The sequence below is a fragment of the Prionailurus bengalensis genome, chromosome A2 (genome assembly GCF_016509475.1).
Source record: "Prionailurus bengalensis isolate Pbe53 chromosome A2, Fcat_Pben_1.1_paternal_pri, whole genome shotgun sequence".
NCBI lineage: Eukaryota > Metazoa > Chordata > Mammalia > Carnivora > Felidae > Prionailurus > Prionailurus bengalensis.
In genome coordinates this window covers 6229094-6248693 of record NC_057348.1, presented here as the reverse complement: position 1 = coordinate 6248693, position 19600 = coordinate 6229094, and the positions used below count along the sequence as shown (strand labels likewise).

The 19600-nt window shown below is 58.0% G+C and overlaps 1 protein-coding gene across 2 annotated transcripts in view; it reads left to right on the top strand.

Moving 5' to 3' along the window:
* The window catches only part of ARHGEF18 (Rho/Rac guanine nucleotide exchange factor 18), a 55256-nt gene that overhangs the window by 32533 nt on the left and 3123 nt on the right, over positions 1-19600 (top strand). Inside the window, exons 2-18 of one of the 2 annotated variants that reach the window (XM_043590234.1) lie at positions 2431-2569; positions 3608-3720; positions 3850-3990; positions 5768-6018; positions 6722-6847; positions 9005-9122; positions 9982-10230; positions 11242-11318; positions 12425-12603; positions 13393-13484; positions 15520-15702; positions 16919-17056; positions 17394-17515; positions 18030-18086; positions 18180-18227; positions 18338-18808; positions 19135-19468. In XM_043590234.1, coding sequence (XP_043446169.1) covers positions 2502-2569; positions 3608-3720; positions 3850-3990; positions 5768-6018; positions 6722-6847; positions 9005-9122; positions 9982-10230; positions 11242-11318; positions 12425-12603; positions 13393-13484; positions 15520-15702; positions 16919-17056; positions 17394-17515; positions 18030-18086; positions 18180-18227; positions 18338-18808; positions 19135-19468 — 2767 coding nt within the window. In that variant the 5' untranslated portion in view covers positions 2431-2501. Of the gene's footprint in view, positions 1-2430; positions 2570-3607; positions 3721-3849; positions 3991-5767; positions 6019-6721; positions 6848-9004; positions 9123-9981; positions 10231-11241; positions 11319-12424; positions 12604-13392; positions 13485-15519; positions 15703-16918; positions 17057-17393; positions 17516-18029; positions 18228-18337; positions 18809-19134; positions 19469-19600 lie in introns of both variants that reach the window. The other variant, XM_043590233.1, reaches the window with a different exon arrangement.

Here is a 19600-nt window from a genome sequence, read left to right as displayed (position 1 = left end):
AAGCAGAATGTGGGACACCTGGGTGGCCCAGTCGGTTAAGCATCCGACTTTGGCTCAGGTCATGATCTCGGCAGTTCGCAAGTTCGAGCCCTGCACTGGGCTCTGTGCTGACAGCTCAGAGCCTGGAGCCTGCCTCAGATTCTGTGTCTCCCTCCCTCTCTCTCAGAAATAAACATTAAAAATATTTTTAAAGCAGAATGTATCTCACTTCAGGTAAGATGTTGGGTCACAGGAACAATCGGTCAGCCAGGCAAAGGACGCATTTCAGGGTTGGTCCCATATTTGTATATTTGAATCATAATTGCCTAGGTGGGGTTCACAGTGGTGTCGAAATGGCAGGAAATGCCTGCCCTGGACCACAGAGGCCTCAATTTATGACTTTCACCTTGGTGAATGGGTGTTCATATATGAGAGAGAGCCTCATCACCTTTGTCTCTATGATAATAGCAGTGGTAAGCCACTTAGTATCATGACGCTGGGGTGTCTGGGGTCACTGGGCAAATGTCACCCCCACCATACAGAGCTGTGTTACAGAATGAACGGCTACAGATACGTGTCCGCGTGGAATATGGCATCACGCCGCCTAGTGCTTAAGTCTCAGCTGATAAGCTCCGTTCACTGCTCCTGGACCAGTTTTCTCTCCGACATGTACCCAACTGCATGTTTCCAACCACCCTGAATTTCCACCTAAGTTAAAACTTTGAGAATGCAGAATCCCACTGTGCAGAAAAGCTCTTAAGTACATTTTCCTCTAGTGTTGGTCCCTTAGCCACCCCAAAGATCATGGTCTGCATGCGGTAGAGAACCACGGTCCCCACTACTTCCCTGTGTGACAAAAAACGAAGCTTGGGGGTGGGGGCACCTGGGTGGCTCAGTGGGTTTAAGCGTCCAACTCTCAGTTTTGGCTCAGGTCATGATCTCGTGGTTCCTGAATTCGGGCCCCACATTGGGCTCCATGCTGACAGTGTGGAGCCTGCTTGGGATTCTCTCTCTCCGTCTCTGCCCTTCCCCTGCTTGCTCGCTCGCTCTCTCTCTATCTCAAAAATAAACAAAATAAACTTAAAAACAAAAACAAAAACAAAAAATGAAGCTTGGGTGCCTGGGGGGACCCAGGAGCCAGGTCAGAAAGGCTAGTGGACAGATTAATTCCTTTTATAAAAAAATTTTTTTTTTTTTTTTTTTTTTTTTTTGAGAGAGCGTGCGTGAGCAAACTGGGAGGAACAGAGAGAGAGGGGGACGGGCTCTGAAGTGGGCTCTGTGCTGACAGCAGAAAGCCCGACACAGGGCTTGAACTCATGAACTGTGAGATCATGGCTTGAGCCAAAGTCAGACACTCAACTGACTGAGCCACCCAGGCGCCCACAGTCGCCTCCAGATTTCTTCCTAACGTTGCTCTTTGTCCTCGCCTGGAATAGAGCTTTCAGTGTGGTTTTCACCCTGAGAATGAATTAGCCAAGCAGCCCATCTCAGCTCAACTTGATTTGTCAAATAGAAGAGGGTGAGAGTTTGGCCTTCTGAATTTCATCTTTCCATCAGTGGGAAAGGTGACCAGAGAATTACACACATCCTATCATCTCGTTTCCTACATTAACGAGCAGATGAGTGTGAAGAGCCCTTTGGAGCCCCTGTCGTGTGTCAGGTTGGTTTGCAGTTGTTGCGTAAAATAGGATTGGCACCTCTCGTCCGTCCGCTCTGCTGCTCAAATTCTATCAGAGTGCTTTTACGGTCAGGGGTGCGTGTGGCCACACATCGTGCCCTGCAGTCTCTGGGTCTCGGAGTCACCCTGACATCCGATCTCGGGTTAATTACAGCCGTGTGTGTGTGTGTGTGTGTGTGTGTGTGTGTGTGTGTGTGTGTGATGTCGGCACGAGCCACACCAAGCGCAGAGCTCTTGGTGATTTTAGATTATTTACAGTGAATATAAACTACTCTCCGCCTTTCACCTCCTGCCAAGATGGAAGGGGTGTCGGGGTTTTTTTGTTGTGATTTTACCAAAGGAGAAGATATTGTGCGATTTCCACACTAAATGGTCACAGTGGGGACCAATTTCCTGCCCTCCAGACCCGCTGTCTCAGCCAATACAGTAGGAGAAGACGCGGCTTTACATTTCTAGAAGGATCACACGGAGGCATAAAAGCGACGCAGCCCGGCCTCGCACCGCGCCGGGTCCTGGAGCCCGGACCGTGAACATGGGGAACACGCATTCCAAAAGCAGTGACCGAGACGGCGCGCTCCGTGGCCGCCCCGAGCTGTCTTTCTACAGCTCTTTTCCTCGGAAATGGAGCGAGAACGTCTTTCTGGATAACGAGCTGCTGACCTCCAAGATCCTGTCCGTGCTGCGGCCGCAGTCGGAACGGGGCTTCCGGACGGGCCAGCTCCGCTACCCTGCCCACTTTCTCAGCACCAACTCTGTGTTTGCCTCTGTCGCAGCGTCCTTAAAGGAGCACCCGAGGGCCACCCTCTTGTCCGATGGCAGCCCGGCCCTGTCCAGGAATGTCGGCATGACGGTCTCACAGAAGGGGGGGCCACAGCCAGCACCCAGCCCGGCGGGAACGGGGACGCAGCTCGGGTAAGTCGGGTCCCGTCTCTGCGCCAGGGGCAGCTACAGGTGAAGGGGGGGAGCGGGATGGGACATTCCCCTGGGACCCCGCAGATGGCCTCTCGGAAAGGAGACCCTCAGGTCCGTGTGAATCTGATCGTAGGCCCCCAGCCACACGGTGAAATTCCTATTCACACTTGTACTTGGCCGCTTGCAGCCAGCTGGGTTCATACCCTTGAAGGGCCCTTGGGCGGGGTTTCTGTCCGAGCCTGAGATGATGGTAGAAGTCCCACTGAGGTTGCCGTGGAGGTGGCATCCCGTTACTTACGCCTTAACCCTGTCCTCCGTGGACTCAGGGTGGTTCCCATATTTCTCCGTTCAGCGGTGTTTCGGTTGAAAACGTAATGCTAACAGATGTCATCACGGTGGTCCTTGCACGGGTTGGCGGGGAAGGGGGCTGATTATCTTTTTCCGTTAAGAAGGGTTCTCCACCCTCACCTGTGAGCGTGGCTGTGTCCACCTAACTGTCACTCGAAAGAATTGCAGGGGCTCCGTGGGCTCCGGTGGCCATTAAAGGAAGCGTACGATTCAGTTCACCCTGAGAACATACCTGGACATTGAATTGAAGTCAGTTATGATGGGGGGACGTCCTAATGTTACGATTTTTACAAACGATTTATGGGGTGCTTGGGTGACTCCGTCCCGGTTAAGCGTCAGACTCTTGGTTTCAGCTCGGGTCATGGTCTTGCGGTTCGTGGGTTCAAGCCCCATGTCGGGCTCCGCGCTGAGAGTGTAAAGTCTGCGTGGGATCCTCTCTCTCCTTTTCTCTCTGCCCCTCCCCTGCTCACTCACTCTCCCTCCCTCCCTCCTTCTCTCTCTCCCTCTCTCAGTAAACTTCAAAAAAAAAAAAGTAAAATCAATTCTTTTAAAAACAAAAAGATCTGTGACAAAGTTTAAGTGCATGTAGAAATCTGGAAAGTTCTCAAATAGATTTTCCTTCCTAGAAAGGGTGTGTATATGTATTTAATTCAGATTTTTTGAATAATGGTTTTTATGATTTTTATTTAGACCAGTCACAGGAGAGATGGATGAAGCCGACTCCGTATTTTTAAAATTTAAGCAGGCAGCTGATGACTCTCTTTCGCTTACATCTTCGAATGCCGAGCCCATTTTTGTAGAAGGTACGGCCCTCTGGCTTCTTTCCCAGGTGCCACGCTGGGAGAGTGCCGGGACCCCATCCTTGTGTCCACGGGACACGGCCTGGGGCGGCCCAGAGCCAGTGGAACAGTGGCCGCTTTTTCTTCCCTCAGACCCTTGCACGGCCTCGCTGAGGAGTGAGATCGAGTCGGATGCCCGCGAGTTCGAGGCCGAGTCCTGGAGCCTCTCTGTGGATGCCGCGTATGCAAAGAAACAAAAGAGAGAGGTGGTAAAGAGGCAGGATGTGCTCTATGGTGAGAAGTTCTGCACCGTCACGCTGACCTTCTACCTCCTTCTTTTCCATCTTTGTTTTGATTGATTGCGCCTGGGAGTCTGGGCTCCGTCTGCTCCCCCAGGGCAGCCCTGCTCTCCCAGTCAGGGAAGAGGTGGCCAGGGAGGGCTTTGTGGGAACGCATCCCTGAGGACGAGCGTGGCCGAGTGCCCAGTCCTGACTCATCCTGACCCTGCTGGTGACCCTGAGAGAGAAGACTCCCCCAGGCCTGTCCCAGCCATCCCTGGTGACCACAGACAACGCCCCCCCCCTCCCCACCAGGGGTTTGGGAGACATGTGACGTAGCACTGGCTCCCGGTTGGGACACCCCTTCCCGCTGGCCGTTGGAGGGCCTGGCTGTGGACAGCCGCTGTCCTGAGATGGGAGGTTACAGGTCACTGTGCAAAGCATGGCTCTCAGACAAGAGCCCGTCCCCCGGCCGGGTGCCGCATTGGGTGCCCTACGTAGGTCCCTCCAGGCCTCTGGACCTTCTATAAGCAGGATGACAAAAGCCCAAGACAGCCACACTGGAATCTGAGGCCCTTCTCTCCCCAAAGCCCTCGCTTGTTCTTACGATTCTCCCTCCATGGGAATCATTCACCAGGACTGACACCGTTATGTCGTCCGAGGAGGCATTTTCTGCCCCTCATCGGGGTTCTGTGAGGAGATTCTGGCACACACGGGTCTTCGCCGTTCGCTGGTGTCCGGCTGGTGGTGGTGTCCACACTCCCGTGTCACACACTGACCTTTCTGCCCGGCCGGAGGGGGTTGGGGTGTGGGCAGGAGGGGACCCTGATAGATGCTTCGCCTCAGGACTCCAGAGCAGGGCAGAGATCCTGCAGGGAGGTGCAGAGAGGACCAGTCTGGATGCTTCCGTCCAGGCAGCCCTTTGCCACATTGTCTCACCCTCTGGGCAAACACAGTCTGCGTCCAGCCCCCATGGCCGGCAGCTCTGGGCCGGGCTGTGTTGACCTTTGGTCTCCTAACAGCCTCAAGGCCGTGATTTCAACAACAGGTAAACTCCAACACAGAACCTGATCTTTCTTTGCCTTTTCACAGAGAATTAAATTCCTCACCTGAGCTCTGCTTTCTTGTCAGTTGTAGTCTGGGTCTGGTCAGTGACGTGCACCGACGTGTGAGTTTCACATCCGAAGGAATAATGTTCATCAGAACAGTCTTCCTGATAGGGCGCCTGGGTGGCTCAAGTTGGTTAAGTGTCTGACTTCGGCTCAGGTCATGATCTCACAGTTCGTGGGTTCGAGCTCCCAGTCGGGCTCTGCACTGACAGCTTTGAGCCTGGAGCCCGCTTTGGATTGTCTCCCTGTCTCTGCCCCTCCCCCGCTCACTCGCTCACTCACACTCTCTCTCTCTCTCTCTCTCTCTCAAAAATAAACATTAAAAATCAAATTTAAAAAAAAAAAAAAAGAACAAAGAACAATCTTCCTGCCTAAAACAGCCTTGAAATGTCTTCGGGCATGAAATCCTCCTGTGAATTTGAGGTCCCAGCACACATCCTGGGTCCTCTCTTTCCTGATATCACCCCAGCCCTCGCTGCTCCCTTAAATTAGGACCTCCACAGTGCTGGGCCCCGGGGCGGGGGGAGAGGGGGCCTGCCCCCAGGCGGGGAGACCCCCAGGGCCAGGGCCCTGGTGCCGAGCTGGAAGCGGCCAGCCGGGCACGCGGTGGGCAGGCGGCACGCGTGATGCCATCGTGGGCGCCCTCCCCGGCGCGGGTGAGTCCCCTGGTCCGTGTCCCCGCAGAGCTGGTACAGACGGAGGTGCACCACGTACGGACGCTCAAGATCATGCTGAAGGTCTACTCCAGGGCCCTGCAGGAGGAGCTACAGTTCAGCAGCCAGGCCGTCAGCCGCCTCTTCCCGGGAGTGGACGACCTGCTGGACTTGCACAGCCACTTCCTGTCTCGGCTGAAGGAGCGCCGCCGGGAGTCCCTGGAGGAGGGCAGTGACCGGAACTACGTCATCCAGAAAATCGGGGACCTCCTGGTGCAGCAGGTGGGCACGGCCGGGCCGGGCCGGGCCGGGCCAGTCTCTGCTGACTGAGAGGCCGTGGCCCTGGGCCGTCACGCGTGTGCGTGCAGCTCGTGGTTAGAAGCAGGCGCCTGCGTGCCAAGCGCGCTTGTGAGAACACGTCCGCCCTTGCAGGCAGGGCTTTTGTCTGGTTCGCTGGCTGGGTTGTGTTGTGTTGTGTCTTGTTTTCCGGTTTTGACCTCCGTGTCTCCGGCTGTTAGAAGCGTATCTGTGGTAAAGGGCCCCAAGCCTAACCTGACTCCCGAGTCAACTTGTGAGCCTCGGCCAGGATTGACAGAGGGGACCCGTCAGTCCCCGTCCGCCCTCGGGGTGCTCGAAGCATCCCGAGTCCGCGAGTCAAGAGCTAATTAGAAGAATACCCCTTTTGCTTTGAAATCTCTCTAACGTGCTGCGGCTCAAATTGATGCTCCCTTCTTGGATTTCAGGAAATGTTACAGCACTGTGACATAGTAAAGCCCATTAGAAGGTTTTCTCCTTTTGCCGCACTGCACCTTGCATCGAGGCCCCTGTACTGAAGCGTTTCTCTGCCTGCGTGTATGTTAGACAAGAAAGGGGAATCCCAAGTCAATTCGAGACACATTTTCATGGAATCAACTGAGCCAGACGAGAACACGCCCTGGTGGTTTGCACGCTCCCTCTCAGTAACCTCTCCGTTGTCTTTCTGCAGTTTTCAGGCGAAAATGGGGACAGAATGAAAGAAAAATATGGTGTCTTTTGTAGTGGCCACAACGAGGCGGTCAGTCATTATAAGTTGCTGCTGCAGCAAAACAAGAAATTTCAAAGCTTGATCAAGGTAAAAAAAAAAAATTTTTTTTTTTTTTTAATTAAAAAATGCATCCTCTTTGCTCTAGATTGTTTTCCACAGGACTGTAATCTTTGAAGAGCTTAAGGTTATAAGGTACCTGTTATAAACCAGGGGTTTTCAAGTTTATTTATTTATTTTGAAAGAGACAGAGACAGTGCAAGTGGGGGAGGGGCAGAGAGAGGGGGAGACAGAGAACCCCAAGCAGGCTCTGCACTGTCAGCTTGGAGCCTGATGCGGGGCTCGAACTCACGAAACCGTGAGATCATGACCTGAGCCGCAACCAAGAGTCGGACGCTTAACCCACTGAGCCACCCAGGCACCCCAAGTTTTTCTTTCATGTTAACCACAAGCCTGTTCAGAGCACGTCCGTGAAATCTGGAGAATTGCGAGATGTAAAACAAAGCAAAGCACACCCAGGGCTTTGTTCTTGGCCACACCAGCAGGCCACGGCGTGGAACCTGCTGACCACCACTCCTCAGACTGCTGAGGGGACACAGGTGTCCTTCCCTCGTCCTGGGAACTACCCCTCTGGAGCCACCCGTTCCGCCTTCATAACTTACTCCACGCCTTTGCCCCCCTACCTCGCCTCCTTCCCTCTCTGGTCCCCATTTGTCCCTTGAGGCCTGGGAAATGACCCACACCTGCCTTCTGCCTAGTCACGTGCAGGTGCTCACAGCCCAGAACCAAAAATGCAACATCCAACCTGAGTCCCCGGGGAGGGGCAAGCCCCTGTCTCCCGCATCCTTGCAAGTGCACCTGGGTTAAGGTCACTTGGCTGTCAGCATGCCTTCTGCAGCTTGGTCCCCGAGGACTTTAGTTGGAAGTGATAGCCAATAACTAGTGGTCTAGAGTTAAGAATGACAGGTTTTGGGGGCACCTGGGTGGCTCAGTCGTTACGCATCCGTTTCTTGAGTTCTGCTCGCGTCACAAGCTCACGACTCATGAGTTCGAGCCCCGAGTCAGGCTCTAAGCTGGCAATGTGGAGCCTACTTAGGATTTTCTCTCCCTCTGATTCTCTCTCCCTGTCTCTCTGCCCCTCCTTCGCATGCTCTCTCTCTCTCAAAATAAATAAACTTAAAAAAAAGAAAGAATGACAGGTTTTTAAATTCCGCCCCATTGCAGTTGCAGTGGATGTAGACGGGAAAGGCAGAGGGTCCGTTTGAGGTTGTCCCTGGAACTTCACAAACCCCAGAGTCCTCCTCTGGCCCTCCTCAAAAGTGGCTCCACAATGGCTGCATTCCTGGAGTGCTTGAGTGCCGAGGGAGCAGAGAAGCAGAATGTGTGGTATGCTCTGGAGGGCACCAGAAACCGTGCTCCGCCCTGCCAGGAGCTGGCTTCCAGTGACTGCTTCTTGGGTTCTTAGCCAGAGGTGTGCGTTGGGTGCCAGCAGGGGGCTGCCTCAGAGGCACAGGCTCAGGGTAGTTCCAGATGGTTCTGGCAGCCGTCAGTCGGGGTCCTCGTGTGTATATGCACGCATGTGTATGTGGGCATGTGTGATATACAGCTCTCTGGGTGATTCCCTACCGCCCCCTGTATTTTTGAGAGAGAGAGCACAAGCGGGGGTGGGGAGAGGCAGGGAGAGAAAGGGGGACAGCGGATCCGAAGCAGGCTCCAGGCTCTGTGCTGACAGCAGAGAACCCGAGGCGGGGCTCAGACTCCCGAACCAAGAGATCATGACCTGAGCCGAAGTCAGACGCTTTAACTGACGGGGCCACCCAAGTGCCCCTCTTTTTTTTTTTTTTTTTTTTTTTTTTTTTAAGTTTATTTATTTATTTTGAGGGACAGAGAGAGAGAAGGAGAGAAAGAGTCCCAAACAGGCTCTGTGCTTTCAGAGCTCAACGCAGGGCTCGAACTCAGGAACCTTGAGATTATGACCTGAGGCAAAATCAAGAGTTGGATGCTCAACGCACGGAGCCACCCAGGCGCCCTGGTTCTGGTTTCTTCTTCCTGGGTTTTACAGAGGCCCTCCTTTACAAGAGGGGACACTGCCTTTGCTTTCTGCGCACAGCAGATGAGCCCCCCCTTTCAAGTACTCAGTGAAGCAACAGAGACAAAAGGCCTTGGCGACCTGAAAAAGGAAGGTGCCCCCAGCTGATTTGGCAGGAGCCAGGGTGCCAGTGGGGCATTTTGTTTCCCATTGCCTAGAAAATCGGCAACTTTTCCATCGTGCGGCGGCTTGGTGTGCAGGAATGTATCCTCCTGGTCACGCAGCGCATAACCAAGTACCCGGTGCTGGTGGAGCGCATTATTCAGAACACAGAAGGTACAGTAGCTCTCCTCGCGGCCTCGCCCACTGCCGCTCGGAGGGGCGATCTCGGTCTTCCTGCCCCGTTTTAGCGGTGGGTTGGAGAAGCGCCCCCTCTGTGCTCCCTCCCTGGTTCTCTGGAGGAGAGACTCTGGAGCCGCCACGGCGGCTCAGCAGTCATTAGCCGAGCTGCCACCATGCCGAATCCACCGTGCTGGGTTGTGGGGTTTCCGACTCAAGAAAGATGGGGTGCCGGTCTTACTTGCCCGCTGTCACCCCGCAGCCCCTGGCACAGGCCGGGCCACAGAAGGCCCTGGGTCGTCATCCAGGGAGTAGATGAATGTTGGTCCCGACAGGCACAGAGATGGCCTTCGTGTCACGTGCCTGGAACCTGGGCAGGCAGAGGAGAAAGGGCCCACGGGCCAGCCCGGGGTTCTCAAAGGCCAGGGCCTGACCACACGAGCCCCACCCCCAGGAGACTCGGGCCCTGCGAGAATGAGCAGATTCTTGGATCACCCAACTCTGGGTGATGGTGGGAGGTGGAGGGAGTCTTCTGGGCAGAGCTGGTGGGCACGGGGTTGGGGCGGGGGGCGTTCACCGAGGAGGGGCAGGCAGCAGGGCTAGGCAGGGCCACTTCTGTCTCTCAGTCACGCGTCGGCTTCCACGTTCAGTGGAGGCTGTGTCTCAGCGGGAACCAGATGCCGCCGCCTTTATCTGGAGAAGCATTTACATCCAGGCGCGGGTTGGGAGGTGATTCTTGAGGGTCCTCTGAGCAGTGGCTTCAGGGAGCGCACCTCGTAGAGCCCATAGCACGTCCGCCTCTGTCATGTTTGTGAACGGGGACACAGGAAGGCGCTAACCCTGCGGTGTGTGGCAGCCGGCAGCGAGGACCACAGAGACCTGAGCCAGGCCCTGAAGCTCATCAGAGACATCATCTCGCAAGTGGACGCCAAGGTCAGCGAGTTCGAGAGAGGCCAGCGCCTCCGGGAGATCGCGGGGAGGGTGGACCTGAAGTCCTCCAGCAAGCTCAAGAACGGCCTGACCTTCCGCAAGGAGGACATGTTACAGCGGCAGCTGCATCTGGAGGGCACGCTGTGCTGGAAGACCACGTCGGGGCGCCTGAAAGGTAAGCCTGGGTCCCCGCCTCCGGGGGGCAGCCGCGGAAGGGCCCCCCACCCCCTGCCGCGTCCCCGAGCCTCCCGCTCACTGCCCAGGGGGTACTGTGGGCCCCGCCTCCAAAACTCACAGTGTACTTGCAGACCAGAGAGCACACTGGCCTCCAGCCTGCGTTTCCCCGGGCCAAACCACGAGCTTCTGGAAACCTCCTAACCTGTCCGTTGACACCAGCATCTTTCAACATCGTTGGCGGGGAGTGCCTGAGGTGGCCAGGGATCAGATGTGCTTGTTCGTAGCTTGCACGGGCGAGCATCTGGCAGGCAATTTAGCGCCTCCTGGGTGCACGACACCCAGGTGGGTGGTGGGTGGTGGGAGGGCTGTGCCCTCGGGGGCTCCAGCCAGTGGGCAGAAAGGGAGAAAGAAGGAAGGAAGCCAGAAGTAGTGAGAAGTGCAGTAAATGCTTGTGAGGAGGAGCCCGCAGGCCGTAGGCGAGAGGACTCGTGGGGAGAGGCGTCTGGTCTGGGTGTCTGGAGAGGGCACTGCTCCTGCTTTCTGAGACACACGGGCTCCGGCTGGACGCTCCGTGCAGGATGTGCCAGGGCTCTGCTGTCAGGTGTCCCCACAGGGACAAGGGGCCTGAGGGCAGGCCACGACGTCCCTGGCTCAAGTCCCCGCTGACCTGGGAGCAGGAGGGGGTGGGGGGGACACAATTCATGTTTGAGGAATCAGCCAGAGAATCTCAGAGGCCAGGCCTGCAGGTGCCATCACAACAGGGACTGAGTGGCAGGTTCAGCAACCTCCAGCCACTGATCTGTGCCAAATGTTGGAACCCAGGAGGTGATGGAGAGCCGTGAGGTGGACGGAAACCCTCAGGCTCCTGCAGAAGCATCATGGCGCCAGGCTGAGCGACCAGCCCCCCTGCCCTGGGGCTAGAGCCTTCCCTGGACGCGTGGGTCTGCCTGGCAGGACCCATGTGGCCCTGCGACCCTGTGAGACATTTCCTTCTGTGCTTTCTCATTAGATGTTCTCGTTGTCCTTCTGACTGATGTGCTTTTGCTGCTACAAGAAAAGGATCAAAAATACGTCTTTGCCTCCGTGGTACGTATCCCATCTCGTCAGACGTTAGGTCCTGCCCTCTGGGACGTTAGGGGGTGGCTGTGAAGCTGAGTCGGAGGGCGGCCGGGAGGACACATCCGAAAGTTCACCCGCTGTCCCACGTCCTCCCAGGGGCCAGGAGGTTCCAACAGGGCAGGAGTAGAATTTTCCGAGACCCAGGGTCCTGTCTGATTGCCTGAGGAGGCCTCAGGGCCTTGGGCTGACATCCTGTCTAGTCTTAGCCTCCTTGTCTCCGTGACTCTTTCTCTCTCAGGGGCTTGGGGGTTCGGGGGCTCCCGCATCCTTGCCAGGAGATCCCCTCTTTCCTTCCCTACCAAAGACCGCAGCTCAGGCAGCTGCTCCCTGGGAACTGTGAGCATCTTGGCCCCACGGCGCTCTGATCCCGGGACACCCTTGTCACGGGAGCCAAGCCTGGCCTGCATAGGGCTGGTTTCTCCTGGGGCCTCTCTCATTGGCTTGCCATCCTCTCCCCGTATCTTCACATGGCGTCCCCTCCGTGTGACTGTGTGCACCGTCCCCTCTCTTAGTAGGACCCCAGACCTACTGGATGGGACCCCCTCCCTTAATGACTTCATCTTACCTTAAGCACCTCTGTAAACGCTCCACCTCTACAGAATCACATTCTGAGGTGCCAGGCAGGTTAGGGCGTTAACATCAGGATTTGGGGGGCACAGTTCAGCCCATCACCGCCAGTTAACGTGCATTTTACCGGGCTGTGTGAGAGCATCGTCTCTCGTAGGATCACAGAGAGGAATACTGCCTGGCTGTGGCGGTTTGGGGCACAGAGTCAGGAGGAAGATTCATTTGTGATCATACGCTACCTACCCTTGTATCTCTTGGGCTTTGTCCAGTGGCGTGCATCACTGGTTATAAAACACGCGTTTAAGCACGATAAACAGAGTATACGAGGAGATCGTTGCAGTCGTGTCTTTTTTCCCCACGTGGCAAAATATCTCTGCTTTCCATTGTTTGAAAATAGATGGGGCACCTGCCGCCCCCCGTCCCCTCCCCCTCAGACAGGCGCGCGACAGCCATTCAGATACGGCAGGGTGAAGCTACCCCCTCACCACCGCATTGCACCCACACAGGACTCCAAGCGCCCGGTCATCTCATTACAAAAGCTCATCGTGAGGGAAGTGGCCAACGAGGAGAAAGCCATGTTCCTGATCAGCGTCTCCCTGCGAGGCCCGGAGATGTACGAGATCTACACCAGCTCCAAAGAGGAGAGGAACACCTGGATGGCTCACATCAGAAGGGCCGTTGAGAAGTGAGAAGGGCCCGTGTGTGCGCCCCCTCCCGACCCGACCCCCCAGCCGTGTAGCCTTGGGCTTTGACAGCCACCCCGTCAGCTGTGGCCTTGAAGGGCCTGAGAGAGCACTAGAGGTCACAGGTCGGCCAGAGACCCCTCTGCCTTTCCTCTCCCTCATTCCGCCTCGGTGCTTTGTCCGTCCCCCTCGTCGAAAAGGGACACGTGGCACCATTCTGGCACCTTCCGACAACAGCCCAACCTGTCAGTTGCTAAAGGGGCCGCGACATTGCTGGCCGGGGGGTGCGGGCCCAGGCGGTTCTAACTTTGGGTGTTGGTGGGATGCGACGAATGACACCCGACAGGGGGCCGGGCCTGTTGGAGCAGGTTGTGGTGTCCGGTCCTTCTTCCTCAGGCCAGGGGACCTCTCAGGACCCAGCCAGCCTGCTGCTCCCTCTCTTTACATCTGGCAGCTTTCCGGACCCTTAGCCTGCCCAGAGCTCCCTCCATATCCGATGCTAGTTCTGCAGGTCCCCCGGAAGTGAGCTGTCCTCAGTCTCCTACTCTCCCGTGTCGTGACCGGGCACGTAAACCAGTGGCTGGTTACGTGCGGACCCTGAGAGACGGGATGAATGCCGGTGGCTGCCATTCTCTTCTCCCTCATTTTTCTCCCACACCGTTAGCAAGCTAAGTCACCCACAGAACGAGACGTTCTCGGCAGCCGGTTCTGCAGACAGAGCTCTCAGGGCCTGTCACTGAGGCCAGCCTGCCCGTGAGGCGTTCTCGCCCATCTGCCCATTCTCCCTGCAGCTGTCCCGACGAAGAGGAGGGGCCCTTCAGCGAGGCCGAAGAGGAGAGGAAGGTGGTCGAGGCCCGCGCCCTGAGGCTGAGGGACTTCCAAGGTAAGGGGAGTCAGTCTGGGCCTCTGACTCCCACGATGTGTCCCTCGTGTGGTCAGAAGGCTCCACAGCTTTGTCTTGAGGCAGTGGGCCAGGGACCATGAGCGGCATCTCTGTTCCTTCCCACTGGGATTGGCCACAGAGTGACTCCCGTGGGCTGTCTCGTGTCCTACAGCTCTGTGGGGCCTTTGCAGTGAGGTTTTGTCATGAGCTGGCGATCGGCAGGAGGGGGTATGAGAAAGGGAGAGGGTGGCGCTCGGGGCCCCTGAGCCACCTCCAGACACTCACGCTTCGCCACATACACTGCCCTCTCCCTCCGTCCCTGTCCAGGAAGGAGCTCGCTGTGGGTGTCCCGGGTCACGTACACAAAAGCCCCAAGGGGACTTGGAATAGCACGGGACCCCACAGCCTCCTTCTGGAGCCTGGCAGACCGAGACCAGCCCTGGCTTTGTGGTTGGGGACCTCGGCTCCCCCCGCCCTGTTTTAATTTTTTTTCCAGCTACTTTATTGAGACATAATTCACACACTACACAGTTCACCCACTTAAAGCATACCATGCAGTGGCTTCGGGTGTGTATCACAAGATTGTGCAACTGTCACCACAATTTCAGACCATTTTCAGCTCTCCACAAAAAAAACCCCGCGCCCATTAGCTGTCACTCCCTGCTCCTTCTTCCCTTAGCCCCTGGTAACCTCTGCTCTGCTTTCTGTTTCTATGAATTGGCCTGTCTTGGGGATCTTGTGTATAGAGAGTCCTGCTATCTCTCCCCTCTTGTGTCTGGCTGATTCCATGGACCACGATGCTTCAGGGTTCAGCCGTGTTGTAGGGTGTGTGTTTCCTTCCTTCCTAAGGCTGAATACTGTTGCGTTGTACAGATGCACCTATGTGCTTATCCATTCTTCTCCCGGCTTTAACAGACTCCTGTGGGACTGAAGTGAGGTCACTGCCAACAACGGTTCCCAGTACTTTATGGTCTCAATCGGCTTCTCTCCTTCCTCTCACTGAGTCACTTATTTTCAAATTAGGTAGCATTTAGACAGTAAGCACGTAAAATTAGGCAGTTTATATTTTATTTCTTTTTGTAGGGAGAGGCATACGTTCGAGGGCACTGATTAATAAAAATGTCCAGAAGAAAGGGGTGGAAAATCCCACTGACCCCAAGAGCACAACGCTAATGCCGTATTCATTCAGACTCTTTATTTCTGCGGGATGGTTATGTAACACACACCCTGTGCTAGGCACATGTCCGTGGACACACCTCTGTGGATGCCACAGTCCTACAACGATATCTGTTCCTTACACGTTCGTGACAAGATTGCGTTAGAAATAGGTGCTTTCTTTATGGAGATATTCGTTCCCATCTTGGATCAAAAGCTGATCTCATCTTTAACACTGGGACCTCAGGGACACTCCTCAAAATCAGAAGCAAGGCTGGGCCAGCCCCTGTCCCCATTATTACCTTTATCCCGCAAGCTCCAGCCTGGGTGATAAGGGGAGTCAGATCATGACTGGAAGGGAAGGGACAGAATTGTGTTTCACGTGTGACATGATTATTTGCCTAGAAAATCTAATAGAATCAACCAGAAAACTACGGGAGGCTGTGAGATGCAGCTGAACGTGACATGTGTATTCTAGCAGTCACCAGCGAGAGCTTTGCCGTGGCCGCAACTAGAAAAAGGCATAAAACCCAGAGACCTGCAAGGAGTTTGGCCTAAATGCCTGACAGAACACGCTCAGGATAGGAAAACTAAGTCTTTGAACATTCTCACTTTGGCCCAAACTAATAAATCAGCCCGTGAAAGTCCTCGCGTGTACCCCATGGTGTTTAGTTTTTCATAGCTGGGGCGAACAATCAGAAGGCAGGCCTGTGCCCTCACCTTCCCCGTGGGCTGTTGGAAGGGTGGGCCGCGGGTCAGCCGGGGTCCCCAGAGTCCAGCCCCCCCCCCCCTTGCAGGGGCCTCCCAGAGCCCACTCCTGGGAGAAATGATCCTGGAAGGCCGACCGCTGCCCCCCCCCCCGCCCCCCATCCCTTTGCAGAGCGACTGAACCTGAAAGACCAGCAGATTGCGCAGAGCCTCAGCGAGAAGCAGCAGATCTACCTGGAGATGGCCGAGACGAGCGGGCTGGAAGACGTCGCTCCGTCACGGCTCCTCTTCCGAGGAGGGGACCCCTCCGAGACCGTGCAGGGGGAGCTGATTCTCAAGTCGGCCATGAGTGAGAGTAAGGAGCCAAGCCTGGGGGCCCTCACTGGGCACCCGGCTGCTGCTGCCGCCACAGTTCCACCCGGGGTGGGGGGTGGTTCTCGGGGGGACCCCAGGACGGCACGTGACCCAGTGTGGCCAACTCGCCACCCTGTCTGGGACGCACTTCTGTCTGGCTGGGGCGGGCATTCTCCCAGGAGCAGCGCTCACGCCCGGCAGACTCAGCACCTTCTCCCGAGCACCTGCTACACGAGGCACCACGCCAGTCCCCTAGGATCTGAAGTCGACCGAGATGGGTTCCCCACCCTCAAGAGGCCCTCCTCTCTGAGAAGTGGGGCACCAGTGATCTCCCCAGAGATCATGCACATACCCACATTTGGTGGGTCATTTCAGAGGGCTCCTGCCCCTGGGCCTGGAACCCCACCTCTGGGGGGAGGAGGCTTCTGAACACAGCGACCACAGGGGGGCGCTGGCCAGTCTCCTGCCCTCCGTGAGCACTCTGCCGCCAGGCCCGCCTCGTGGAGCTGTCAGGGTCCTTGCTGGAGCCCCCGGCGGCCCCCACACAGCTGCTGGGCCAGCTCCGCACGAGGCCCAGCCTGGGTCAGGCCAGCCGGCCAGTGCTCACTGGGTCCAGACGGACAGCTGGCAACTGCTCTCTCAGTGACAAACGAGAGAGAGAGCTGCCCTCCAGACCTTTCCTTCAGAGTAAAGGGAACAGAGACCAGGGGGGTCCCTTGTGGACTCCAATTCTGCTCCACCTCGTGTCCTCCGGCCACACTGACCTTCTGCTTCCTCACAATTCTTCAGGGGCCATTGTTCTTGGCCCCCTGAGGACCCTCTCATATCCTGTGCCTGGGCCTGGAATGTTCTCCCCACCGCCTCACTGGCCAAAGCCTGTTTGTCCTAAAGCACTTTGTGTGACCAGACCTGCCCCCAGAGGCCACCCTCCCATGGCCTCCGACCTTCTGTGTGCACCCCTGACACACAAGCACACACCCGAGTTCTTCCCCGGCCCCTCCCACAGGCTGCCCCGAGGTCCAACCTGACCTGCAGACATGCATTGGCCTGTCCTGGCTGCAGTACCTGAAGTTAGGGGAATGCATAGAGCGGGGGGCTGAAGTCCTGCAACAGGAATTAGAAGACCGTGACCCAGGCCCTGCAAGCTTCTAGGCCCCGATCCCTGTGCCCCGTGTGGTTCCACAGGGCGACTCGCTTCCTCCCATATCCTTCCACAGTTGAGGACATCCAGAACCTGCTCTGCAGGCAGCTGGCCAGCGCCAACGGTCAGGCGGAAGATGGGGGAGGCTCCGCGGGCCTGCCCCGCAGGGCAGACACCTTCGGGGGCTGCGACACCGTGGGCAGCCCCGGCAAGAGTGAGTGGGGCTTCTTGGGACAGCTCGGAACGTTCCCTTTGCAAAGCCGAGGCATTTATTGCCGTGTGTCTCTGCTGCTGCTTCCCCTCAACGATTATAAACCCTCTGTGGTGAGGTTCTGGAACCTTTAGGGTGTTGTCGGTCATGCTCCGACAGCGGCACACAGACCAGCCCCTCCCTTTCCTGCTGGCGTGTGTCTCCGATGCTGCCATTTTGGCACAAGCCCAAGGGTAGCGGCCTGGCCACAATTTCCTACCTGGGTTCCGGGGTTATGGGGCCCCGTCCGGACTCCTGGGGGACCTCCAGCCCCCTCACGCACCTGGATTGGGGTTTTCAGACGGCAGTTTTAAGAAGGTCTGCAGCAACGACCCCGGCCCCCGAGACTGGCAAGGCCCGGTGAGCAGCCCAGACTCCAGGCCCGGCGACACCCTGGGGGCCTCTGAGGAGCCACCACCTGTGGTATGTCGCTCCCGTAGCCAGGTCCAGGGCCGCCCAAGCCCTTTTCGTTACCGTTGCCAAGTGTGAACAGCCTGTGCCTGCGTGGTCTAGTTTTTCCATCTCGCGGCAACACGCTGTCCCTGGGAGTGGCCCACAGTGGCCGGGAATGGGATGAGAGAGGGGACAGGCCCAGGGCAGTAGCTGTAGCCGCCTCAGCAGAGGAGAGACCCTGCGGGGCCTGCCAGCGTTGGGTCTGTACAAGTGTCCTGGTGCCCGGAGGCTGGGGCGCACTGGGGCCCGAGCAGGGCTGCGGCTGAGGCTCCCTCTACCACCCGCTGTGTGACCCGAGCCTCCGCAGGGTGAGCCCACGACAGCCGCCTTCCCGCCTCCAGGAAGGCTGCCCTGTGCGGTCGTTTTCCAGATGCCAAGACTCAACGCGAGTCACAGGACTGGGCGGGGCTGGGAGGAGAAGGGCCTGTTGGTCACTAATCAGCAGGTCCTTAGCTCTTCAAGTCTGACGCTGTTGCCTCCACAGGTCACAGTGCCAGGTGCGGAGTCTGGCCCCCGTCTGCCCGCCGTCCTGGAGCTGGAGGTAGGCTCGGGGCTCGTCCATCTCCCCGGGGGTCGGCATGCACGCCCCACGCAGCTTCGTGCAGGGAGCCCGCGTCTCTCTCCCTCTCCACAGCTCGTGCAGCGGATCCAGACGCTGTCCCAGCTGCTGCTAAGCCTCCAGGTACAGGGGCTGCGCCCGGGCCCTTTTCCTGCTGGAGGCTAGGGTCTGGGGAAGGGCCAGCCGCCTCCTAACATCGGGGCCTCCCCCACGCCCCGCCTCGGCCCCCGCAGGCCGTCATCGCCCAGCAGGACAGCTACGTGGAGATGCAGAGGGCCGCCCTCCAGGAGCGCGAGAAGCAGCTGCGGCTGCAGTCCACGCGCGGGAACCTGCTGCTGGAGCAGGAGCGCCAGCGCAACTTCGAGAAGCAGCGGGAGGAGCTGGCGGGCGTGCAGAAGCAGCAGGGCCGGCTGCGGCTGGAGCAGCAGCGCTGGGAGCGCGAGCGGGAGCGCCAGCGGCAGGAGCTTGACGTGGCTTCGGCGCGGCTGCGGCAGCGCGAGGAAGAGTCGCTGCAGCTGCAGGAGCGGCTGGGCCAGGAACGCGAGCAGCTGGAGCGGCAGCGGCGCGCCTACCAGCACGACCTGGAGCGGCTGCGGGAGGCGCAGCGCGCCGTGGAGCGGGAGCGCGAGCAGCTGGAGCAGCAGCGGCGCCTCAAGAAGCAGAACACGGCGCCCGGGGCGCTGCCGCCCGACGCGCTGGCCGAGGTGAGGGGCGGGGCGGGGCGGGGCGGCGCGCCGGGCGCGTGTTCGCGGGCGCGACTAAGTGTAACCTTGGGTGCGCGTGCCTGCAGCAGTAAGTGGCGACCCGGGGGGACCGGCACCGGCCCCGCCCCCAAACAGAACCTCCCAGCCGCGCGCGCTTAGGTGACCCCGGGACCCAGAGGAGGTTGGGTGGGGCAAGTGGGCGAGACCGGCCCTGGACACTGCAGATCTGGGGACAGCGGCTGTGGGGGGGTGGGGGGGTTGGGGGGTGGGACGTGATCTCCAGCAGGAGGGACAGCTCTGGGATGTGGCGTCTGTCCCTCTTTCAGGCCCAGCCCCCCAGCCACGCTCCCAGCTTCAACGGGGAAGGGCTGGAAGGGCCCACCGGCCTCGCCAAAGCGCCAGGACCCCGGGCGAGCCTGCTGCTGTCCAGCTCGGGCCCCGAGTTCCCAGAGCGCCCCGAGGTGGCTCGCCGGGACAGCACCCCGGCGGAGGGTCGGCCGGCCAAGAGCGACGTGCCCATCCAGCTGCTCAGCGCCACCAACCAGATCCAGAGACAGGCGGCCGTGCAGCAGCAAATCCCCACCAAGCTGGCCGCCTCCACCAAGGGCGGCAAGGACAAGGGCGGCAAGAGCAGGGGCTCCCAGCGCTGGGACAGCTCGGGTGAGCCCGGAGTGGGGGGGCGGAGCTGAGGCTGCGGAGTCCTGGCGGGCTCTAGGTGACCGGTGATCTCAGGTGCCCACCCGGTCCACTCACCACCGTTTGTGAGACCAAAGCGGCTTCTTGGGAGCAAAC